Source organism: Lytechinus pictus, chromosome 7 (assembly GCF_037042905.1).
Source record: "Lytechinus pictus isolate F3 Inbred chromosome 7, Lp3.0, whole genome shotgun sequence".
Lineage (NCBI taxonomy): Eukaryota > Metazoa > Echinodermata > Echinoidea > Temnopleuroida > Toxopneustidae > Lytechinus > Lytechinus pictus.
The window spans coordinates 18,052,713-18,080,205 of NC_087251.1; the positions used below are offsets into that span (position 1 = coordinate 18,052,713).

The 27,493-nt window shown below is 33.0% G+C and overlaps 1 protein-coding gene across 1 annotated transcript; it reads right to left on the minus strand.

Annotated features, from left to right (window-relative positions):
• Positions 1-1,044: 1,044 nt before the first annotated feature.
• LOC129265433 (ras-related protein Rab-32B-like) lies at positions 1,045-19,999 on the minus strand. The gene is made up of 10 exons (XM_064102123.1): positions 19,843-19,999; positions 13,859-13,863; positions 13,530-13,557; positions 12,425-12,521; positions 11,943-11,999; positions 11,063-11,095; positions 9,767-9,794; positions 8,420-8,494; positions 7,925-8,033; positions 1,045-3,270 (listed from the first exon to the last, which is right to left on the minus strand). The coding sequence occupies exons 1-10, from the start codon at positions 19,910-19,912 to the stop codon at positions 3,080-3,082; spliced, it is 693 nt and encodes a 230-aa protein (XP_063958193.1). The 5' UTR covers positions 19,913-19,999; the 3' UTR covers positions 1,045-3,079.
• Between the last annotated feature and the right edge of the window lie 7,494 nt (positions 20,000-27,493).

The following is a 27,493-nucleotide window of genomic DNA, read 5'->3' on the forward strand; positions in this document are numbered from 1 at the left end:
ATCGAATACTTATCCACAAAAGAAAACACTCATATGATGATAAAATACTATGTCAATACTATGTCCATTGACCCAACATGACCTTTGACCATAATCATGTGACCGAAGACGTGTGCAAAATATACTTGATAACCCTTGTGTCTATGTTTGATGAACTACCTGAACAAGATCCATAAACTGTTAAAGTTATGATGACAATTCACAAATATCCCCAACATTATCAAAGTTCATTGACCCTAAATGACCTCTGACCTCAGTGATGTGACCCGAAACTCACACAGAATGTTCAGGGATACTTAATTGCTCTTATGTCTAAATTTCAATAACTAGATCCATAAAATTTAAAAGTTATGACAATTCCACAAATATCCCAACCATGGTCAAATTTCATTGACCCTAGGTGACCTTTGAGTCGGGTCATGTGACCTGAAACTCATGTAGGATCAGTGATACACTATTACCCTTATGTCTAAGTTTCATGAACTAGGTCCATATACATGTACCTTCTATTAAGTTATGACGACATTTCAGAAACTTTACTTTGGTTAAGATTTCAATATTGATTCCCCCACCATGGTCTAAGTTCATTGACTCTAAATGACCTTTGACCTTGATCATGTGACCTGAAACTCAGGCAGGATCTTCAGTAATACTTGATTACCCTTATGTCCAAGTTTCATGAACTAGGTCCATATCTTTCTAAGTTATGATGACATTTCAAAAACTTAACCTTTAAGATTTCAATGTTGATGACGCCGCCGCCATCAGGATAGCGGTGTCTATAGTCTCGCTCTATAGACACCGCTATCCTGATGGCGGCGGCGTCATCAACATCAGGATAGCGGTGTCTATAGTCTCGCTCTGCTATACAGGCGAGACAAAAATGAATAAAATTCCCTCAAACTTCCCATGTGCTATCTAAAATCTACATGAATACTGAATTAGCCAAATGTGAATTTCTACCATCTTTTTCCTTCAAATAGACATTACTTAGACTACATAACTCTAGAAAACAAATCCAGAGTAACAGGGTATTTAGTTTTTATAATCACTCTGTACATGTATTTATAGCTAGTGATTATGTCAACCTAAGTAACAGATTGATTATCAATATCTTTCAAAACAAAAGGTAAATTTTGTAGTATTCCTGTCCATGGATTTTAAAGTTCTTATTAAAGTTCTTATTAAAGCCAAAGAAGACAGCTCAATCCTAAATAAATCAACACTATGCAGCACAAATATACATCTCTATATTTCTAATTCTAATATTTCAAAAAGTCAACTAGTCCTCTAAAAGCACAAAGAAATAATTGCTATACTTCAAAGAGTGAACAAAACTTGAAAAATCACCATATATTCCTCAATTCTCATAAATAGCACTATGAACAATTATTTTGTTCATTATCTTATAACACACTACATTTTGTATTGTTCGTAACAAGTGAATTTATTCAAATACATATGAGAACATACTTTCAAATATTGCATTAAATCTCCTAAGCTAAAAGAGTGTCTGTCACTATCCTTTATCAGCATTAAAGTATACATCAATTGTGACTTGTACACCAAACATTGCAAAATATATACTTTGAGAATATTGCATGGCTTGAAAAATGTTGAAAGTGGCTACTATAATACAAACCACATTTATAATCATGGGAAAATATATATGTGTATAATTCTTGATTTTTTCACTTTTTTACTGAAGTCCAATAAATACCTGAATACAAAGAAATATGGACAATGTTTTCAAAAACACTGCTCATTTTACATCAAATATGGAAAGAACAACATTCCTGAAGGTGGTTTTATATGAGATGTAAAATATACGATATAAATATATATACTTTTCAGAACATGATTAAGTTTAGCATTAATAAAAATATCATCCTAAATTACATGATAAACATTGTCTACCTTTAATAACTGTTCGCAGTATACATGCTCGACCACAAGTTTATACAACTACCCCTAAATGCAATTATAAGTGGCAAACCATAGATGGGTTCATGGTACTCGTATCACAGATTTATTCACATATTTTCACAACCATTCTTTTAATGACAGTACTGAACAAGTGTTGACAGAAACTTCATTTAAAAAAAAGACATGATGCTGTTGTATCATAATTTGTAATGTTACGTCGAGTACTGGAATGTACAACAAGTAAGAGTTTTTTTCTTCCCATCAACACATCCGTCAATTTCTCAATTTCTGGACATTTTTAAATAGACGTCTAGTTAGATAACAAGATCCCATGTATGGTAATCTGGAAATGAGATCATCATTTAAGAAAAAAAAAGAAATTATCAATTTATGATGACAAATTCTACTTGAATGTACATGACAAAAAGATCATTGGTGAGAAGATTTCAGTGCAATTAAAATTTGGCAATTCCATAAAATATGCAAGTCTGACCCCCCATATGTGGGACCTTCATGAAATTTTCTGTCTCTGATTTCTTGTTCTTTTGACAGTCTGTAATGTTCTCATAAGACCATGAAGTGAAGTTAAACTTGAGAAAAATGGGGGTCGGATGTACCAAAAGGTTGATCGTTTTATGGAATTGCCCAATATGATTAAATGATAAGAGCACAAATGCATAGATTTACACTAAGTTCACACCAACAAAATTAACTCCAAACTGACTGATGGTATGTCATCATTGTTTTTGTCAAAATAAAGTTGGTTTCACATGTGTGATTATAGCATCAATTCAGCTCATTCTCAGCTTGAATGATAAGTGAGATTAAGAATAACCGAATAATCAGATGTACCATTAATAATAGGTTTCAAATTCACTGAAAGAATTAAATCGGTTCGGCGGATGAATCATAAAATTAATTCCTGATCAAATTCACGAGATGTGATGTCGTCCCTATGTGGCCTTTGAAACTACTTTGAGACTACTGTCACCACCTTCCTTCATGTACACTGAGGTTCATGTCCTACAGAATCTGCTTTCAACACACTTGTAGGTAAACACCTTGCCACTGTCAATATGTTGGATCTGCAGACAAGTTCCAGAAACCCTGCAGCATGACAGTCCTATTCCTGAGGCGCATTGACCAGGTCCTACTAAATGGGACAGCATTTGGCCTCTGCTTTTTTCCTCTGTCTCTGCTGCATGATAAGGGCATCTTGTTGCCTTTTTTCCTTCATCGCAGTCAGGTAGTCCTGGTCCTGGTGTACTGAGATGTGTTCCTGGGGCTTCTGGCCCTCAGAGGTTAGCTGAAGGATGGTCTCCACGAGATATGACATGGCATCACCTGAGGTGCAATATAACAAATATGATTAATATTCACAACTGATTTTCTTAAACTTTTGTGCAAGGTTAATAATTGACTATTAACTGTTCAGTCATAATTGATTAATATTTAAATTGATTTTTAACATTTTTGTGCAAGGTTTGTGATTGACTAAAACTTCAGTTAAAATTAATCTGATCTTTTTAAAACAATAGTTACACAAACCTGGTGTGAGGTAAATACTATGGTTACGAAAGGGGCTGATCAATGTGATCAGGAGCCAGTTTCATGGAACTGCCACATAATATGAGTTTGTAATCACTTTGTGTTTCATATAACATGTTTGGAAATATTGTGATGTCACTCCTTCACGTTAATCCTGAGAGATTGGTCGACCAAAGTTACAATAGATTTCACTTCAATATATATGTTACCAAAATTTTACAAGACTGATTCTAATTATTACTGAATATGCATGACATATTTGGGTTTTTATTCTTATCATAGATATTATTAATAACCCTTTTCATTTTCCATAACATTTTCTACACATATTTAGAATAAATATTTCCAATTGTACAAGGAATGACATAAACCAAAAACTCACAGGAAACATACTGGGGTACATATCAAGGGCTCCTTGAATACATATGCAAAAACTGATACTGAGGCTTGTTAGGCTGTGTATTAGAGTGCCACATAAGATTCGGGTGAATTTCTATGGGCAGCCATGAGGGCAACAAACAGTTGTATAATTTTAAGTGGAGTGGAAGCTAGCCAGACAGCCAATTTTTTCCTTATGGTGTTCTACAAAGAACAAAGCTACCAAGAAGTTATCACACTGGCCCTGCCACGTAGAATGAGCAAGCTGCACGCTGCAAGCAAGCAGGGCTAGCGTGGTACATTCATGGCAGCACGGTAGTGCAGCCAGGCCAGCTAGCTGCATGATCGTTTATGCATGCACCTGATCTGATGTCCACCATCATGGAGTCGGACTTTGAAAATGAGTTAGTCGTTAATTCTTAGAGATTATGATGTAATTTCTTGGTAGCTTTGTTCTTTAAAAGACACCATAGGAAAATAGAAATTTACCCGAAACTTATGCACTACTTACATGGCTTTTTATAACAAGCCAACACTGAGTGCATCTGGTAGAGGTTCAGAGTTATAGGGGAAAAGCAACACTAAAATCGAAAGCAAGATTCTTTTTAGAGTACCTCAGTCACATTTCCCCTACAGTGACCGTACGGCGAGTTGACAACAGCCGTTTTAACATTTTCCTGTACTAGCTACATATAGATTGTTTGAATAAAAATTAATAAAACGGCTTGCTGTACGGCCACCGTAAGGGAAGTGTGACTGAGGTATAAGCTACACAAGAATAATGGTATCACAGATGGATTACAAGGACTATTTGTTACAGAGTATGCAAGTTTAGTTTCTATGATGAATTTAAATCTTTCCAAAGCAGGATCATATTGCAAACTTGGCATTCTTTGCCAATGGATGTTAGAAACGCTTCCTTATTATCTTTATTCAAACAACAGTTAAAAAGGCAAGCTTATTAATACACATAACTGTTCTTTACATAAATGCATGGTGGGTGGGTGGGTCGGTTATTAGTTATTAAGTATTGTATAAATACATGTAATTCATCATTATCATTAATATAATTTTTTTTACGTTTCGTATTCCATATAACTAAATTATGTATTCTATCATTTACTGATTAATATTTTTCTGGGTGACCCAACTTTACAAGCAGACTGCTTTCATGGGCATCCAATTTTAATAAGTATATAAAACAAACTATTGTGCATTTCTTTAAGTATGATGCATCATCTTATCTGTATAATGTCTTTTTTATACTTTGTAATTTTTATTTGTATATAATTGATTTTGTATATTTTTATGGAAAACAAATAAATTCAATCCATCAATCAATCAATATTTCATTAATGTAGGCATAAAAAGCTGTTGAATTTAACTAAGATGATTCTTAGGAGCTTCAATGTAATCTTATTACAAAGTACACATTAATTGTTCAAATGTACTGTCAAAGCTGCAATAGAATACTCAGAATAATGATTGAAACTAACTTTTTCAACTTTATTTTAGATATTGTCAAAGTTATCATAAATGTACTAAAACATATATTTTGAAGTAGAATTGTTTTTGAGGAGTATGCAAGTCTATCGTTTATCATCTACTGTGTATCATCATAACTGCTCCTGCCATAAAAATGAAAGCAAAGCACAGCAAAACACACAATACAGTGTGAGTAAAAAAAACCTTGACACCTTACCAATCTCCATTTTAGGAAAAAAAAATGTCATGAATGCATAATCATTATATATGACTGGAAAAATTATCTTCTCTGAAATAATTTCATACCATATTCATGTGGTATGTGTTAATGCTTGGATGATCAGTAGGTATTCTTTGCAGCAATGTAAATTTTGATTTGTGCCAAAGTAAGGCATGACTGCAATGAATGAATCCAGATCTATGTCAATGATGTCATAATCCTACAAGGGTTGCATTAAAATCCATTTCTAAACACCTTTTCAGTAATTTACATTATAATCGTTCAATAAACAATTTCATTGAAAAGGGATTTGCAGATATGTTTACTAACTCATGTAGGATTATTATATACATCATTGGCATCTGGGGTTCATTCATGGCATTCACGCGTTACTATGGTGCAAATCAAAATTTACATCACTGCAAAGAATACCTCAATCCTGATCATCCAAGCACTAACACATACCCTATAAATATGGTATCAAATTATTTGGGAGAAGATACTCTTTCCAGTCATATATAATGATTATGCATTCATGACATATTTATTTTCTTCAATTGGGGATTTGTGAGGTGTCAAGCTTTTTTTACTCACACGATATCTGAGCTTATATTCCAACATTCATCCTTCAATTTCCAATAAATGATACATCTATATTTTGCGCAAGCTGCAATCACTTCCTGTATTCATTATCCATAAGAAATATTTTCATCAATCAATAAGTCATTGTTAGAGATTTATGACATGTTAAGTTGACGTAATGATTTATGGAAACACCTGTTGTTTTTTATACACTCGAATCTAAATGACAACTATTTTTTCTTTGTTTACAAGACTACTCAGGTGTATAGAAAGATATTCAATATCATCTTTCACCTTTATCGCCCCAACCTTTTATTCTCCTCTCAGAAACATTGTATTATACGTTGCAAATAAGTGTTCCCTCTTCTTATTTCATAGTGGACTTCAAATTATGAATACATAAATTGGAAAAAATGAATAAGAGAGACTGGGGGAAAACACAAAACAATAAAAGACTAGCACATTTGTTATTCTGCTCTACACATGTAGTGGCTCAAGATTCACACAAATAAGACACTAAAAGTAGCAAATACCAACTTTTTGAGTGCAAATAAAGAAAATAAAAAGCCATGGTGGACTTCGAATTATGAATACATAAATTTGAAAATTGGAATAAGAGAGACTGGGGAAAAACACTAACAAAACAATAAAAGACTAGCACATTTGTTATTCTGCTCTACACATGTAATGGCTCAAGATTCACACAATAAGACACAAAAAATAGTAAATACCAACTTTTCGAGTGCAAATAAAGAAAATAAAAAGAGAAAAAACACAAAAATTTAATAAAATAGTGCAAGTATTAATATCACAAGTACATTGCGATTAGAATAAAGTGCAAGTATTAATATCACAAGTACAATGCATAGTATATGGTGCACATTATGAGCAGAACACATATCTTTTGTGTAAAAGTATATCTACTGAAGTTGTACACTTGTCATACCACTTTTGGTACAAACCATTTACTAAATAATGAACAAATATAATAAAAGCCTATCCTTGCTTTTCAAAACCGGCAACTGCAAGTGAAACTTCTAATAAAAAGTAATTCAATGATCATGAGCCTTTTAAGAACCTTTGAGGTTTAGAATAGATCTTTCTTCAAGTATCCCGAGATACTGTCATTACTGTGATAGGTACCACAAACCTCAAGTAGTATACTTTCAACGCAGCTTACATTATAAATGCATTTTTTTTATATTGTATTTTTTTGTATTAGGGGTGGCAATGTTAAAATGATGGTAGTGATGATTGGGAAGGGGAGGATGAAAGGAACAGGGAGAGTAAGTAAGGCGTTGTGAGAGAAAAAGAGTAGATCAGACAGGTTGTGGGGGTGTATAAAGCTTAGAATTAAGATATTATACTTGAATAAGGGCTCCCATAGGTGGCAGAAAGGGCAAAAAAGGGGAGGGTAGGGGCTTAAAGAGATATGAAATAAGAACAGTCAAATGGGAAAGACAGCAAGAAAGAACCAGTAAATGCAAGATCAAGATAGAGAGGAGATGAAAAGAAAAGAAAAGTTGGAGGTATGTGAGAAAAGAGAGTGAGATAAAATTAAGAGAAAATCAAGTCCAGAAAAAAATTATGAAAAATAAAGAAAATGGAGTAAAATATAAAAAAGAAAAATCAGGGATGGCAATAACAATAATAAAAAGTACGAAATTTATATAATTTTCTCATCCCCCCCAAAAAAAGTGTTTTTGGTGGAGGAAATTATTCAAGAAAAGTACAATAATTTGTTGTCTGAAAAACTGCATTCCTAGAATACTCTGTTTTACTTACCAACATTGGTATCATCCTTAGCTGATGTTCCAAACCAGCCAATAAACTTGTTCTCTTTGCAGAAATGATCCAGCATGTCTGCATCTATCACTGTATCTGGCAAGTCACACTGATTAGGTAAAATGATTAACTACATCTTAATAGATCTACAGAAAATCAACATTTGTAAACTAAACTGTAAAAAAATAAAGTAAAAGTTTTGTTTTTAAAGGCCAAGTCTACCCTAACAGATCAATATGATTAATATTAAATCAAATTATAACACTCTAAATTTCACTCAATATGGATTTGTAATACTGAAATCTTGGGTTCGAATCCAAATCAGTTGACTCGATTTTGATTGGCAAGAAATTTCTACATGATGCATTTGCACTCAACTCCTGTGTAGTGAATGGATACCTGGCAGGAATATTTATTTCTGGAAGTGCTTACAAACTGGTACTGTAGCTGGATTGGGGTGGGTGGGTATTACATAATAGTACTTCTATTGCTCACCTTATTAGCTAATAATAAAATAGGCACTGGCTGCTCGTTAGCTAACATCACTTTTTCATGCACATCTGTTGACCACTATAAGAAGCAGAGAAATCGAAAGTTAGAATGTGTGGGTATGAGTATAAGAAATATCTTGTGACATTTTTCCCTTTCTTTTTTGCATTTCAATGCAAAGAGGTGGTCATGAAACAAACTTTTAATGAAAACTTGATTTTAAAATTGACAAGATATACAAATATTTTTAATCACTCGTGTATGGCTGAATATCGTTGCTGGTGTGATTGAAACTTGAATCTCAGATTCTTTGATTCTGAAGAATCATTTTATATCACTTTTTCAATGAGATAATCTGTCAAGTGATGTCCTATTTGGGTTCAGCTCGCCATCTTGAAAGATTAAGGCCACTGTCCCGTAACTTAGGGAAAGACCTTTGTTTGTCACTTCCTTAGAAATTTTACTTAATTTGGATATAATACAAGATTTTGAGTTTGACCTCCAACAGTGACATGAGAACAATACCTATCGATATGAATGTTTTATAAATTTTACAGGGAATATATAAGCATTGGACATTCCTTAACTTTTATTGTTTGCAGAGTTCTCAGTTTTAAAATGTTAGAAACTTTCCTACTTTTTAGTTTGGAGGTTGTGACCTTATGGAAAATTATCAAATTATTCAAAATAGCAAGGAAAACAGACAGGGGATGAATTCTTGACCCACAGACCAAGGCAATCCTGCCTTGCCACCCAAAAATGAATACAATGATGGATTTAGAAAGGATTTATGTACCTGATGACCTACCCATACACTGTAGATACAATGGCAGAAAGAGGATTATCTGTCCCCCCTTTGTCCAAATTGGTAAATCTACTTTCTTCTGAATGCACTGAAGTTAAATACTCATCCTTACATATAGGTTACATGTAACAATCCCATTTGCGCATGTAACATTTGACTGAGGTTAAAAGAGCCTTTCCCTTATAACATAATTAAACATGGGTTCATTTTGAAATTATTATATCAATCATCAATGTTTGGTAGATATTTGATTAATAAACCATCAATTAGTGAAGTAGCAAATCTAAAATTCATACATTTCAAAAGTTAATTCATCATCTCCTTATCATTTATTTGTAGTAAATTGAAATTCTAATACAATAGTTCGAGAGTAAAAGAACATGAAGAACCACCACTCAGAAGCTGGCAGTCAGTTTAATTAGGAAAAACGTACATTACAACAGTTTTGTTGAAAGACAGCATGCAAATGTGAAAATGCTTCACAAAGCAAGGAAACCTCTACTTTTTGTTCATATTACATGTATCTACAGTGAAGTAATCATGCCTACCTTTAATACTGAGTCAAATGTGGCAGGTCTAGAAGAAAAGAGTGACAGGTATAAGTCATGCAATATCAAGTCCTGACAATTAGAGCAATCACAGAATAGTATTCACACATGATACTGATTTTTATCCAAGTGGTTCATTAATTGCAATCATGTTATGCCAATATCACCACCCCATTGAATATACATACACCTGTAATTTTCCTAAAACAACTAATCTTTAAAAAACAAATGCCAAAAGGAAACGTTGCGTTTTTCCATTGATCAGTATTTATGTTGCAGAATTATTTAAATTTCATAATTCTGTCACAAAACATTTACCAAGAATATTACAAATTCTAGATTTCATCTTATCCCCCTGAATATTTATTACATATAATTCATTTCAATACATGTAAATGTCCTTTAATCCATTTTGAAATTGAAGTGAACACACCATGTAACAAATTCAAAGCCTTTTCTGTGTTATTCCCTCACTGATATAACTCTTTGTTGTGAAAAAATTCAATATTGGGGTTTTTGTCCATAAACAAGGGGTATGGTACATGTAGTATCGCAAAACATTAATCTTGATAGATCAGTTATGATTTGATTAATTTTGTCCTTACAGTGATAAATTTCTTTTTTTTTAATCGTATTTTATCTTGTAGAAATGCCTCTGGCTACCATAAAAAGTTTCAAATAAATTCTTTCAATCAAATTCAATGCAAACAAAGTAATTCACATGATAGGGCAAGTGTGCATATATACAAAGAAAATTCTGCTAGTGCATGTAAGCATGCTAGGCAACACTATAAATTTATCATGCATAGCGCAGACAAGGATTCCACTCTTCACCCTAAAAGACCCATATCATTCATCCTACAATTCCAGAAAATAATGTAGAGCACTGTTTCAAAAACAACTGGTCTGTTTTATCAGTATTATTTGGAGCAAAAGGATATCAAGTCACATAGATTACACCCATCTCCACAGATCTGAAGATGTGCAATTTATGACATCTAAAATCTACAATTCCAGTGAATAACAAATTATATAAACTAATACAAACTATATACTATATTAAAAATTATAATAGACAACATAAAGAATTGTATCACATGTACTTCTAAATTAAAACAACAATCCTTTTAATCACAAGGCATGCTAAATCTAGTGCATACTCAGGGGGTCGTTTCATAAAGCTGTTTGTAAGTTAAGAGCGACTTTAAGGACGACTAGTGAACCCTTCTTACACGCTAAACCATCTTAACTTACTAACAGCTTTATGAAACACCCACCGGGTCACATAGATCTTACCTTGAGAGATCAAATACAATTACAGCAGCAATGCTGAAAGTGGAAGAAAATATAGATAATACCATATGGTTATAATTCTGACATCACACCAGTACAGATACATCCAACGTTATAACTGATAAAAATTATCATGTAAATCCATAGCAATCCATGTGCATGAAAGTTACAAATAATTGCAAAGAGGGTTACAGGACCGAAGATGGATAATGGATTTAATAACTGATCATTCTGTAATGATGGTCACTGGTTTTACTTCATCAATCTTTCATACCTGCAAAGGGTTCATCAAGGTTTGATAAATAATGGGAAAAAAATGTCAGTAAAAAAAATTCTTGCTTATAACCTATAGTACTTATAGTCACCAATACAAATAATCACTAATCTGGTGAGTCACTGACCACACATCTCTCAAATTTTTATGAATGTTAATTACTATACTAACTATTACTAAGTTGTTTGTGACATTCAAGCAAAATAATCTTGTTTTTATTTCATTTTTGAACAATTATTATAAAGGTTTAGAAATCTAAACTAAAAGATACTGTATTCACATGTACATGTAAGCATTTTTTTCTTCTTCAGTTTATTCATATTTGCAGGAAATAATGAATGTGACACGGATATTGAATGAAAGATGGAAATGTAATCAAATCCTAGCACTTATCCTCATGATTTATGATGACGTTTAATATGATAGTAAACCTTTCAGATTTCTGAACAAATAACCAAAGCAATCTGTTATCAACTTTTTGTAAAATCAAGGGCCTTGGACTCAAGTTTTATAGTCCAGTATCAAAATTTAGACGCATAATAGCTTTCCCCTTTTTACAGTCATTCAAAGTGAAAGAAAAATATATAACTACTGTTATGTTGTACTTACGCATATTTGTAGTATACTCTTGTCATGTGACCAAATCTCTCATGACCGGCAATATCCCTGTATCACATGAATAACAAACAAACGATTTAACAAATGATGTAACCAGGAAAAGGTTACATGGTTTATAAGGGGGGGGTGTCTAACTATTGAAAGGATGAATTAATCTCATAAAAAGGTAACTACGTCAAAGGGGAAGGCACATACAATATATGTAAATACATGTAGAGGGTCATACAGTAGTTTGCAGTTTGAAAGGGGTGCACAATGTGGCTGTGCCTCCATTCCCTTGGATCATCACCTGAATATGATTACATATTGAAATACTTGACATTATACAGATATTGGTTATTGAACTACATCTCTATTCCAAAGGTGATTTCTATTCAAGGTCATGCTTTATCATTCTGAATGTGCTTTTATAGATTACAAATGACAACAGTAATAATAACTACTGGTACACTATGTAAAAGAAATCATCTTACCATAATTGTAAATTGACTTTAGTATTCTCATCCCAATCTAATGACTTCAAAGCAAAGTCAACACCTATTGTTAATTTGTAGTTAGGTGAGAAGTAACCTGGATAATTGTAAAAAGAAAAATGATTTTGTGAATCTAAATTGTATTTTCTTTCCCAAGAGTACATTTTCCAGAAGATAGAAGACACTTTTAGTAAGGAAGTTTACCCTGACATCAAGTTGCTTAATTCTCTTTACTAAAATCAGAAAAAAATTGAGAAAAATAATTGAATATGAACAATAATTTGTAAAGTTTGATTTTGTGCTGTCATATTCAAGCAGCTGTGCCATATGTGATAATGTCATGTTAAATAATTCAATAAATTCCCTTTTCCAAATGGTTCATGAGTGAAAATAGTTTTTCTATCGAATCATGTATGAAATAATGGTCTGCAGATATATATATTCTAATGGCACCATATGATATTCAAATTACATGATATAAGAGAGATTTGGCATCACAAAACCTTAAAAACTCAACTCTACTATCTCTTTGTGGAATTTTCCCCAAAACTCGATCAATGGTTTTTCTTGTCTTTAATTTCAGCAGATTATGTATAAAAACATATTTCCTACATATATGTTTTATGCTGTCCAGTTCTTAAATGATTTTTTTTTTAAACTGCAAATGAACATCATTAACCTTGTGTACAGGCTAAACCTATGGTTTCCTGATAGTACTACATGTAGATAGCTTCTGAAAAAGTGCTCTCTGACCATGATTGCTATAACAATAAAACTTAGGCCTGCTATATATTTTTCACTTAATAGTGTATCAGGTATTGAGTAAAACAAGCATTATAAATGTATTACTACCACATGGCTGCAGTCTGTTTTGTATTGTTTTCTAAAGGGAAAACTCATTTAATGATAACATTATCACATTGAAATCCGCACTGAGAATCTTACAGGTTTTGCCATTTGTGACATTCTATGAAAAAAATAAAAATTTGATGTTTGGCGAGTGATTCCATAAATAAAATATTACTAGGCCAAATAATACAAAGCTAAAATGGGCCTTTATACTGTTTAAGAAACAACATAATGTGCTTTTAAAATAAAAACTGACCTTCAGTATATCTCCTGATGAGTGATGTCTAGATGAAGAAGAAAAATGGTATGTACAATGAATGGTCAATTAATTAAAACCATAAATCAATCAATATCTGAATATTATTTCTTTGTAAAAATAAGCTGTAAAGTACTTGTCTACTCAATACTATTTCAAACTGAATGTCTTTGTGAATGGATAATGATGGTACACTTAAAAGAGCCAAGTATGTTCATATGAATTTAGACTACATAAATACATTGAAAAGTTACAAATAATTTTAGTATTGAAATACTGTTGTATGATGAATTCTGGTATCTTAAAAAATATTCTAAACTTATATTTACCTTTCCTGTGATCACAATCAATCCAAAGATGAAATTTGCAATAAAAAGGGGAAAGAAACAAAAGATAATAATATGACAGCTATTCTAAAGTTGCATGTGAAGTGGTTGAGAATCAGTTTTTTTTCAACTGTTTTATTTTCTTCTATCACATCTTAACTACAAATGTAATAAGAAGTAAGAATAGTACCGGTACTGAAGATTTGATCTTTGTAGTATTTGTGCAAGAGCTATCTCACATGTTAGGGAAGTTGGTCACTTTGTAAACTGGTGTGACGGACACAATCTGGTTCTTAATATCAACAAGAATAAAGAAATGGTATTTGATTCTTCTTGGCCCCATGAGCCATTACTCATTCATGACAAAAGGCTTGAGCAGGTTTCTAAATTCAAGTACCTGGTAACCAATAAGATGATAAAATTAACTGTCATAAGTACTCCCAAAACTGATGAAAGGATCTTAGCTCTCTTCTACCAATCTCAGGTACCAAGTCAGAATTCTGTGCTGCTTCTTTTAGCAGTTATATGCACATCCTGGGGGGTGTTTCACAAAGATTTAAGTATGACTTAAGTCGCACTTAAATGCCGACGTGTACATGATATGCAACACGCGATCTTATTGATAGATACGCAGTAGTGCGCATCCTAATGACGCGATCTGACCATTGTCGTCAAGCCTTTCATACCGTACGCAACTCGGTATTATGTGTGACTCTAACTACATGTAAGTCATACTTAAATCTTTGTAAAACACCCCCCTGGTCGGTATGCAAATCAGGAGACTGATGATGTCATCCACTCACTATTTTTTGGGGTATTTTATTACATGTATAAGAAATATTCTAATTTTCTCCTCATTGTCAAGTGAAACAACAATTAATTCTTCGCTAAACAGTATGTGGAATTATCACTGTTCAATACTGGTTCAGTCAAGTTGTCAAATCTGTAAAAAAAATATTGTATGCCGGTAATTCAAACAATAAAAAACAAAAGAAATAGTGAGTGGGGGACATCATCATCTGTCTCATTTGCATGTCATTGATTTGTGCATATCACTGTTTTGTGAACAATAAGTAAAACTTTAAAATGTCATAACTTTCTTATATATTACATCTGATTTTGATGAAATTTTCAGCAATATGCTCCATATGTTCAATTTTTCTCAATTTTTTTCAAATCAACATTTTTCTGGGGTGGACTTGACCTTTAAAGGCCAAGTCCACCCCAACAAAAAGTTGATTTTAATAAAAAGAGAAAAATCCAACAAGCATAACACTGAAAATTTCATCAAAATCGGATGTAGAATAAGAAAGTTATGACATAATAAAGTTTTGCTTAATTTCACAAAACAGTTACATGTATATGCACATCCTGGCTGGTATGCAAATGAGGAGACTATGACATCATCCACTCACTATTTCTTTTGTACTTTATTACATGAAATATTCTAATTTTCTTCTCATTGTCAAGTGATACAACAATTAATTCCTCCCTGAACATGTGGAATTAGCATTGTTTAATACTATATGGTTCAGTCAAGTTGGTCCTTATTTTCAAATCTGTAAAAAATGAAATATTGTATAATTAAAACAATAAAAAACAAAAGAAATAGTGAGTGATGGACATCATCTACTGAGTCACCTAGTTGTGCATATCACTGTTTTGTGAAAAATAAGTGAAACTTTAAATGTCATAACTTTCTTATTTTACATCCGATTTTGATGAAATTTCAGCACTATGCTAGTTTGATTTTTCTTTATTTATTCAAGTCAGCATTTTCCTGGGGTGGACTTGACCTTTAACTTACATATTTGCATTTGTACATTTCATTTTATATGATAATTAACTCTGTAAAGATATCATTTACTGATAAATCTCATACAAAGAATGTTTATACTCAGGAGCTGCACTGCAAGAATATTGATTCCATTTATGTAAGCATGCACAACAAATTTTCATTGTTAAACAAAACATAAAATATTTACAAGATAGAAGTACAGAAATTGTCAATTAAAAAAGCTCTAGTACAAAGGCCATCCCAAAATCCCAATACCAAAATCAGAAATAATACCACTACTCTCATCAGCCCCGATTAATTGTTCCTGGTGAAGGGCTTTGGGGTAAACAACTACAAAGTACTAGGTACAAATTTTCATCTAATGATAAAATAAAATAATGTTAAGCAAGGCTCCACATTAACTTTTTTTGGTGGTGGCCCGTTCGGGCCACCAAAACCATCAAATAATTTTTTTTGGTGGCCCGATATTAAAGTTTGGTGGCCCGAAAAATATAAAGAAAAACATTAAAAATGAATAAAACAAACTTCTGAAATATTAATTCTGCAGCCACTACCACAGCACTAAGTTACTTTCACTTTATACATCTTGTACGTAAACCTTGTTTCCTGTTATTTTACTTTGCTAATTGATCATTGTTTCTATCGTTGTAAAAATGAAATGATTGAAAGTGAATAAATGAATTGTATTGTTTGCTGGTTGTGTGGACTTTTTTTTTAAATCTCTGTATAGAGATAATGGTAAAGTAAATAAATAGTGCATAGCAAACTCAGATAGATGTACAAAACAATGGTTTTTCCTTCCTTCCTCTTTGAATCCTAAAACCTAGATTATGCATGCCCCAAATCCAGTTTATTTCTGTTTTCTCTTTTGCAGCATATTATAGAAGGAGAAAATCACAGAAAAATATGCTGCAAAATTAGAACAATGCATAAAAGGGGGAAACAAACAAAAATAATTTTCAAAAAGTATATTACAAAAAGAAAACAAAAATAATAAAAGAAATTAAGTGAAATAAAACAAAAGAAAGAAAATGAAGAAAGAAAAAAACAAAGAACAGGGAAAAAAAGAAAAAAGAAAAGAAAAAAATTAGAGAAAAAAGGAAAGAAAATGAAAGAAAAATTAATAAAACAAAGTTAATATAAAAAAGGGGAAAATTAAGAAGCCATGACATATATTTTTTAACAGCTGTGGCAACAGTCTATTCTGACTGGAATATAATTAAAAGCCAAGCAAATAATTTTCACTTACCTTTTGGGAATGGCACATTTCGATTTTTATATCCTTTAGTTTGTATTATTTTATTTTCAGTAGAAACATATTTTTTTATCAGGCATATTCAATGGGAAGGGGTATAAATGGTTTTAACCACTGTAAAAAAAAATGAAAGAAAAAAAAATAAGAAAACGGCAAAAATTATATCTGGAAAAAAAGTGTGAGAAAAGTCCTTCCCTATATTTGCCAAAATGTTGGGAAAAAAAAATCACATTTCATATCAATGAAATGCCTTCCCAAAGTATTTACTTTCTCAAGAGTGGTTTAAGAAGTCATTTATAAACAAGAAAGAAAGAAACTGTCTGTTTGTTTTTGGCTAGAAAATACACAGCTTCGAAAGAAACCAAGTATCAACATACATACAAATGCACACGTGGGACTGTGATGTACTTGCCTATGTGTTTTTATGTGTATTCATTCATGTGGAAATCGGTCTTTTTGAGTCAAAAGAGAGGTCATAATTCCTCTTCTTAAGACTAAATTATCAGGGTACACCAGATTTTCGTAATATAGACTGTAGAATTGCATTTCATTGGTGTAAAATGTGACTTTGACTTAGATTTTCAAAGTTCTGTGGAAGATTTCTCAGCAGCAACATTTTTTATCGCAGCTCCCTGAGTCTGAATAGGCTGAGCTAGATATTAGAGCACAGGGGCCCGTTTCTCAACACCGTCATAAGTCTAACTTCTTGACTAAATCAGAGATAGTGAGCTACTTGTCCGCTAACCGTTTCACAAAGCCCTCTTTACCAAGATCGGGTACAACAACCTCACTAAATATTTATGACACCTCCGAACCTGTCTTAACTTCTTTCTTAATGACGTAGTGGCATCACGTGGGTAGACTATGACATGCGAAAGTGCCTAGAAATTTTAAAATTATAATCTTACGTAATCAATCATAGTGGTTGAAATTACATCACAAAACAAGTGGGTTAATGCATTCAATGATAATTGTAATACAAAGAAACTATAAAAACTGTTGGTAAACGCCACAAAACCATTCATTTTGAAATAAGTAAAATGATTTAATCTAAAAAGATTCTACCACGTCAGGCCATCCATAATTGAACTCGTATTTGTTGTTTTCAGACCCCTATTAACAGTTGGATGAATTATATCTCTAATTTATGCATATAATTTGTCCAATATCGTATTTTCGGTATCAATGATTAAAAATGTTCCGTTAAACTATATTTTGATGACGTTTGGAATCGTAAAAGTCCGTATAGTTATCGTCATTTACAAAGAAAACCGTTATGGTTTACTTTCGTAAACTATTAAAATTGGGTCTCCCGGGGGTACCCATCTCAACGTCCACAAGCGATTTTTTAGTCATGAAATGAATTATTCATAATTTAATTTTCTCTGCAATTGAATGCTCCAGTCTTCATGGTCTAAGTATGTATGATGCATAATTAACCTGTGCTATTATTTTGAAAAGATTTATTTCCCAATTTATCATAATATTTGCAATTTTGTCATAATTTTTCTTTTTGAAAATTATGCTATTTTGATAGTATCGATATCAAGGTATTCTAGTTAGGAAGCCTTTCGAGAAACAGGTTTAGTAAGATTGGAACTAACTCTGTGGTTGGTGGATAAAGATATGACTAACTTGTCCATGTGTTGAGAAACGGGCCCCAGCTAGCTAGTATGCAGTGGCTTCATGCAAAGCTCACGCCAGCCGGCCGGCGCGGCTGGCTGGATAATAGCTATACTGTATGCTATAGCTGTAGGCCTAATATGCAAACTTTGTGTGTAGATCAACAAAAAGGGCGCATGACGAACTGGCTTGCAATTTGAGCTGTAGAAAGTTGATAAATGCGTGCAAAATTGGGAGAAAAATTGCGCTACTTTGAAAATTATTGGTTGCCCGATTCGGGCCACCAAAACTTAACATTTTATCAATAATGGTTGCCCGAGGTGAATTTTTGGTGGCCCCGGGCCACCGCTAATGTCGAGCCTTGTGTTAAGTAATTAAAAAAGAAAGGAAAGAAAATAGAAAGAAAGAACTTCAAAGAAGGAAGATATACATGTATACTAGATCTTTAAAAAAAAGGAAAGAATTAAATAAATAAACAAAAAGATGGACAGACAGATAGATGATAGAGAAGAAAGAAAGATAGAAAGAAATAGAAAGAAAAGAAACAAATAGATCTAAAAATAAGGGGGGGGAAGGTTCCAAGAAAAAAGGACAGAAAAGAAATTTAAGAAAAAGGGAGGAAAAAAAACCCAAGAAAAAAGGGAAAAGAGAATTTAATATCATTATCATTTGATCTGTTTAGAAATATTTTCCATGAATGTAGGCCTACTTTTTCTTCCTTCCTTTCTTCCTCCTTCATACAACATAGATTTACATCCTTTCCTTTCGTTCTTATCAGATTCAGAGTTATCCCTCTTTCTTTCTGTTTCTTCTTTTACTTTCTTTAATTCTTCTTTTCTTTCTTTCTTCCTTCCTTGCTTCAATTCAGTTTATGACCGTAACTCACAGCACCGTCTTTAATTATAATTCAAATCTAGATAAGTAGCGGATCTGGGTAGGGGCACATCCAAACCGCCCCCCCTCCTTATTTTGAGAACCATAAAATACATATTTGTTTGTGGAGAACATTGGCATTGCATGATTGTGCATAATTAACAGGCAAGTGAAGATTTTTTTTTTTTTTGGGGGGGGGGCTTGTCAAAATTTTCTGGCGACAGCCATGACCATCGGGAATGAAGACTTCGATTTGCCTCGTTCATTGAATGAGTGGGTGCAACAAGCCCCACGATTCAATTCTGATTCAGTTCAAGTTAACGACACCGTTGTGACGGTTGTCGTTTTATACTCGTTAGCTTGTTATCTTGATTAAACAGCACGTGAAAATATACGAATGGGACCGATTCAAACCAGGTTAAGAAAGTATCTACTCACCGACTCCAAATTCGCCGATTACAAGTACTTTATAAAGATGTTCTACCACTGTTCTTTCGGCGGACGACATATTTGTCACTCAAATTTCAAATTATCGCAAAATGCTTAAATCGTCATTCGTGGGCTTGACAAAATAGGAAATAAAAATCACTCATCCCGACTTACGAATTGTGAGCATCATATCGGTAGGCACTTATGATCCAAGTTTGAAAGGAGACTCGTAAAATGACGTCAGTCTCGCCGATGAATATTCATTAGATCGTGGTCGTGCGTGTTCAATACACACTGCGTGCAGGCATGCAGATAGTTATATGCGAGGAACTTTGGCTCCAGAGACAAGTTGTCAAATAACGTGTGTGTGTGTGCGTGTGTGTACCATCGGCTGGTAGTATGCCATGCTGTCTAAGACTTCAAACGCGTCGGAGAGAGTGCATGGCAATTCGGTAAAACGAAGTTTCCCATATAAAGAGATAATAAAATAACACTATGTACAGTACGCCCGGGGGGGCCACTTACATTGACGAGTGGATACCATGCGCGACCAAAAAAACACGTAAAAAGGATGTCTTTTTCAAGAGAGGGCACGTACGTAACGTGATAAGGGTGTCAAAAACACAAAAATATTGAAAAAAGGGTATCTATTTCCAGTACGTTGAGAGGCAAATGTCAGATCATGGGAGGCAGGAGTACAATCAGGTTTTTTGAAAGGGAAGAATAGTGTAGAATAAAAGGTATTATATATAGCCAAATGATCTAGGTGAGGGAAGTGAACAATGATGTTTTTTAAAAAAAAGAATGAATATACCTTACCTGAATATTATGGTGAAGCCAATTTAAAAGGAGGTGAGACAAGTTTCAATGGAGGTTTTAAAAAAGAATAAACTGTATTATGGTGAAGCCAATTTAAAAGGAGGTGAGGCAAGTTTTAATGGAGGTTTTTAAAAAGAATAAACTGTATTATGGTGAAGCCAATTTAAAAGGAGGTGAGGCAAGTTTCAATGGAGGTTTTTTAAAAGAATAAACTGTACTACAAATTATGGTGAAGCCAATTTAAAAGGAGGTGAGGCAAGTTTCAATTGAGGTTTTTAAAAAGAATAAACTGTTCTACAAATTTAAAAGGAGGCGAGGCAAGTTTCAATGGAGGTTTTTAAAAAAAGAATAAACTGTACTACAAACTATGGTGAAGCCAATTCAAAAGGAGGTGAGGCAAGTTTCAATGGAGGTTTTAAAAAAAGAATAAACTGTACTACAAATTATGGTGAAGCCAATTTAAAAGGAGGTGAGGCAAGTTTCAATTGAGGTTTTTACAAATTATGGTGAAGCCAATTCAAAAGGAGGTGAGGCTAGTTTCAATGGAGGTTTAAAAAAATAAACTGTATATGGTGAAGCCAATTTAAAAGGAGGTGAGGCAAGTTTCAATTGTCGAGGTTTTTTTAAAGAATAAACTGTACTACAAATTTGAAAGGAGGTGAGGCAAGTTTCAATGGAGGTTTTTAAAAAGAATAAACTGTATTACAAGTTATGGTGAAGCCAATTTAAAAGGAGGTGAGGCAAGCCTCAATGGAGGTTTTAAAAAAGAATAAACTGTATTATGGTGAAGCCAATTTAAAAGGAGGTGAGGCAAGTTTTAATGGAGGTTTTAAAAAAGAATAAACTGTATTATGGTGAAGCCAATTTAAAAGGAGGTGAGGCAAGTTTTAATGGAGGTTTTTAAAAAGAATAAACTGTATTATGGTGAAGCCAATTTAAAAGGAGGTGAGGCAAGTTTCAATGGAGGTTTTTAAAAAGAATAAACTGTACTACAAATTATGGTGAAGCCAATTTAAAAGGAGGTGAGGCAAGTTTCAATTGAAGTTTTTAAAAAGAATAAACTGTACTACAAATTTAAAAGGAGGCGAGGCAAGTTTCAATGGAGGTTTTTAAAAAAGAATAAACTGTACTATAAATTATGGTGAAGCCAATTCAAAAGGAGGTGAGGCAAGTTTCAATGGAGGTTTTAAAAAAAGAATAAACTGTACTACAAATTATGGTGAAGCCAATTTAAAAGGAGGTGAGGCAAGTTTCAATGGAGGTTTTAAAAAAAGAATAAACTGTACTACAAATTATGGTGAAGCCAATTTAAAAGGAGGTTTTTAGGGCTGTTCAGTGGCCAGGGGGGGGGGGGTTGATTCCACCCCCCCCCCCCCAAGACCTCGGTCGCCGATGGCGCGAGTGCTGCAAAAATTTGCACGCTGGTAGTGTGCGATGTGATCTACAAGGCTGTATGACAAAATTTTCAAAAATAATGAGATTTTATTTGATATGAGTTAATTATGCTAATTTATGCATAAATCATACTTTTTGTTCTAATTCACTAAATAAAGCTCCTAGAATGCAAATTTTTTGTAAAATTATTCTTTGTAGCATTCTTAACAATCTCAATTGAAAAAAAATTGTTTTGGAAATCAATTTCTTATGTATTTCATTGTTTTATAAATTTCTTATGAATTTCTTTGTTTTTCAACCTTTTTTTTTTTTTTTTTTTTTTTTACCAGATTTATTGCACAACCTTTTTGAAGCATAATTATGCTAAAATCAATTGATTTCAGCTGTTTAAAGTAAAAATAATCATATCTTTATGACTAAGATGAGAAAACTCAATTCGCATTGACTTTGTATATAAAATCACGTTTAGGAACAATTTTTGGTCAGATATGCACTTACAAAATGTTGCGTAATTTCAGAACCGTGTACATGGGGTCGTAAATTTGGTCTCAAAAGATGCGCAAGACTTTTTTTTGCAAGTGGTGCAGTAAAAAAAATTTGCGCGGCGGAATGATCGCAGAAAATGTAGAGGGGGGAGTTGATTCAACCCCCCCCCCCGGCCTGTTTAGGGTTAAGAATAGTTGGTCTAATCAACTTTAGACTTGGTCTAAGTGTGTATAATTGAGTAGAGACGATCTGATCAGATTTTGGGGTTAAAAGTCAATGACTCATCAAATACATAATATATCCTGTTCTTGCCGTAACTCAGTAAAGAATCATGGATGGGATCAACTTCATATTCAAAGTTTAGCTAAGGATCTGATTATATTGCAAGATTACAGATATGCAGTCGTTATATAAATTCAAATAGTTCATTTTCATATTAACTGTACAGTTGTCAATAGGGTGAAATTCAAGCTTGGTTCCTGAATGCACATTTAAGGCAGATAATCTCAGTAAATAGTAGTAGTTCAAGTTCATAGGTCACAGACATCAATATGCATGTATACCCAAAATATCTCCTATTCCCAAGTCTTATAGAATCATTTGAGGGTTCTACTTCCAATATGGCTTATCTGTGCATATGACTGGTGAAATGTTAGCCCATGAGGTCAAAGTGCATGGTATAACAGTATGTCCTCAAAAAGCGTATTCTTTCTTCCAAGTGATATTTGTGACTACAGATGTTTTGCATATGTAATGAGCTTGATGAAGACCAAAACACAAGCCACGAGAGGATTAGGATGAATCTGCACTCTGACTGATAACTTTTTAATCTCCTGAATTCTTTGAAAGGATCAATTTGAAAATTACCTCTTGTGTGAGTGAAGATTTTTAGTCAAATTTCTATTGTCAGCAAGGTCATGTTAAAAATGTAAATATATAATATATTCTTGGTCTAGCAAAGGCAGTGCCATAAATTTTGACTGCATGTAGTTGAGAATCCATCTAGTTAGTCATAAAACATCAACGGCTAATTGTATCCATTCAACTTAGGGTTTCTTATTCCTACGATACTTGCTAATGTTAAATCATGGAGAATCACCTGTGTAAATAATGATACATTGTTTGTTAGCATTAATCGGCATTGAGGCTGATAAATTTCTTTGATAACTATTTGATGCAAGATTATATGACCTTTGTGTTTTATTCAGTATTTTTAGACTGTCTCATATCATTTTGAACATAATTTGCGACCATTTTTGCTGCCCACTCAACAGTCTTTGTAGATGTTTGTGCAAAAACTTGATTAGAATGCATGCCGTTATCACACAGTACTTGCTAACTTTTATTATCTTTTATCATGATCCTAGGCCTGCCAGTACTGAAAATAAACGTATTTTAAACTGTATTATAGCGTATATTTTTATTTACTCAAGCTGCAGTTGCTTTCCATGATCATGAATTGGTTTTATAATACTTGCTGTTAACTAATGTAATTGTCACTTGTTTTTTCTAACAGCGAGAATATATTGCTATATGTGTCCAGCCACCCCAATACCAACAATAAATACATTGATTTAAAGATTCTCATTGATCTTGAGCGATCACATCCTAAGCTGTAAAATGATTTATCTTGTTAATATTGATCAATAATATCCCTCGCTAGTACTTCATTGAATGCAGAAGAAGTTTGGTGAGAGCTTCAACAAATAAGAGAACAAGATTTGGGGTTCACTTAAGCATGCGATGTGTAATATGTAGTTCAACTACTTAGCAGTGAGCAAAACACGGATATCAAAGTCTTGTATTTTGTCTTCAACTTTTACAACCTCACATTTTGACAGTATGAAGAAATTTCTTTTTTTTTTCGGATAAACCAATATTCTAAATATGCGTTTGGAAAACTGAATTACTATTTTGGTTATTTTCTACGAACCTTCCCTGGCAACTTATTGTTGATATTTGGGTGGCTGGCCACATTTGTTTTGAGAAAAAATATCAAAGAGTATATGAAAAAAATATTTATGTAAAAAAGCTTGCCTAGCTGTTGGTATTTTCTTCTATTGTACTTTGTCATGTAACTCTGGTAGATTTCATTTCGTTACACAAAATGGGGTTCAGTATTCAGAAAAACCATTAACCTTGCCTCAACCACAACAGTACTTGCCAAACTGGATAAATCAACATTATATCAAGCTGTGTAGAAGAACTTAATGATCATGTAGATACCATTAAGTGCATACATATGTAATGTCTTTCAAGCTGTATGACAAAAATATTCTTTTCCATCCAACATCAGCTTCTACTATTTTTTAAGGTTAGTTTTTATTGTCATGTTGGCAAATTGTGAAATAGTTCATGTTGAAATATGTTGTATTACCTGTCATGCATTTGTAATGTTATTTTTTTAGAATATATTCTGTCATCATTTTCAGTACATAAAAGTTTATTCAATGTATGCCTTTACCAAAGTTGGCCATAAGCACAGTGGGTACCAACTATCACTGAAGACAACACAACAATTACTCAAAATATATGCATAGCCTTATGAATGTACAAGTCAATAAAATCTACTATGACTACATAGCTTTTTTTTGTGCAACACAGTCATATTTCATTTGGATCAATTCAAAATTGAGTGGTGTTTTGGGGGTAATGCTATGGTAACTGCAGTTCTGTTGTCCTCTGACAGTTGGTGTTGTAAGGATGTGATTGGCAGTGTGTGGACGTCATGTTATAAGAGAAAAAAGAAAGTTAAAGTGAGAGTGTTGGCTTTGAAATGGACTCAACCTATGAAAATTAAAGTTTGTGCTGCAGAAACTGGTGTGGTAGTGGGATGATAATGATGATGAGGAACAGGGCCGGTATTCAATGCTACTCTTAAAGCCACAATTTCAAGTATATTTTACTCAGTATTTTGCAAAAGTAAAATACTTATCCATCTTTGGTATTCAATTGCATTTTTTTTTGGCTAAATATTTTGCTTAAATGTAAGTCAGCCATCTACTAGACTTAAGTCTACATATACAAAAATGATACGCACAGAAATACATTCACACATTTGGCACTATTTGGCTCAAAATTTATAACATCACAATGGGTATTAGTATTTAGTTCAATTTGGATAAGGTAAATTCTGAGATCTGATCTGCATACAAGTTTAAGCATTTTGATAAGCCAGCCAAATTGCTAAGTAAAATACTTACAAAATCAAAACTTAGAATTTAATAGGCGGCCGAGGTATTATTTTCTTCCAGAGGACATGTACAGATTTCTTGTTGACAAAGGATGACATGATGATTATTTTGCAAATATGGCTTATTAAAAAATATATTATGTATATTCCATTTCAGTGACAATTGCATTTTTGGGGAGGGGATATTACGTATTTGGGAATGGAAAAGTTCAAAATTAATGCAAACTTAACCTATTTACGCAGGGGGGGGGGGGGGGGGCTCTGAGCTCTGCGATTTAAAAAAAAAAGTCTTTTGCATGTTTTGAGACCAGTTTTGCGAAGCCCGGGTACTGGGTTCTGAAAATTACCAAACAATTTGTAAGTGCATATCAGACAAAAATGGCTCAAAATTGTGATATTTGTGTACCACGTCAATGGAATATGCGTTTTCAACCAAAATTCATGAATGCCTAATTGTTTTTAGTTTTGTTGAACTAAACTGATTTATGTTATGCTGTTACGAGAGTCCGAGCATCGTTGAAAAAAAACAATGCAATACAAAGGTAAAAACACAAGAAATACATTATCGAAGAACACCACAAAGAGTTTCTAAACCAAAAATTAGAACATTTGGAGCTTTATTTAGGGAGTTAGAGGAATAGGTATAGTATACTAATTATGCACAAATGAGCATAATCAATTAATAGCAATTTGCATGAAATAAATAACTACACAATTTTGTGGATTATTAAAAGCAATTGCGATCTTTTTCTTCACTATTCATTGTTTTTAGAAACCTCATTGTAGACTTGCCTCATGCACCTCTCAAGATGGCTTCATCATTTGAATTATATTCTACACTTATCATTCTTTAAAAAAAATCATTGTAGACATGCCTCACCTCCTCTCAAATTGCCTTCACCATAACTTGTAATACAGTTTATTCTTTTTAAAAACCTCCATTAACTAATTGCCTCACCTCCTTTTAAATTGGCTTCACCATAATTTGTAATACAGTTTATTCTTTTTAAAAACCTCTATTGAAACTTGCGTCGCCTCCTTTTAAATTTGTAGTACAGTTTATTCTTTTTTAAAAACCTCCATTGAAACTTGCCTCACCTCCTTTTAAATTGGCTTCACCATATACAGTTTATTATTTTTAAAAACCTCCATTGAAATTTGCCTCACCTCCTTTTAAATTGGCTTCACCATACAGTTTATTCTTTTTAAAAACCTCCATTGAAACTTGCCTCACCTCCTTTTAAATTGGCTTCACCATAATTTGTAGTACAGTTTATTCTTTTTAAAAACCTCTATTGAAACTTGCGTCGCCTCCTTTTAAATTTGTAGTACAGTTTATTCTTTTTTAAAAACCTCCATTGAAACTTGCCTCACCTCCTTTTAAACTGGCTTCACCATAATACAGTTTATTCTTTTTAAAAACCTCCATTAAAACTTGCCTCACCTCCTTTTAAATTGGCTTCACCATAATACAGTTTATTCTTTTTAAAAACCTCCATTGAAACTTGCCTCACCTCCTTTTAAATTGGCTTCACCATATACAGTTTATTCTTTTTAAAAACCTCCATTGAAACTTGCCTCACCTCCTTTTAAATTGGCTTCACCATAATACAGTTTATTCTTTTTAAAAACCTCCATTGAAACTTGCCTCACCTCCTTTTAAACTGGCTTCACCATAATACAGTTTATTCTTTTTAAAAACCTCCATTGAAACTTGCCTCACCTCCTTTTAAATTGGCTTCACCATAATTTGTAGTACAGTTTATT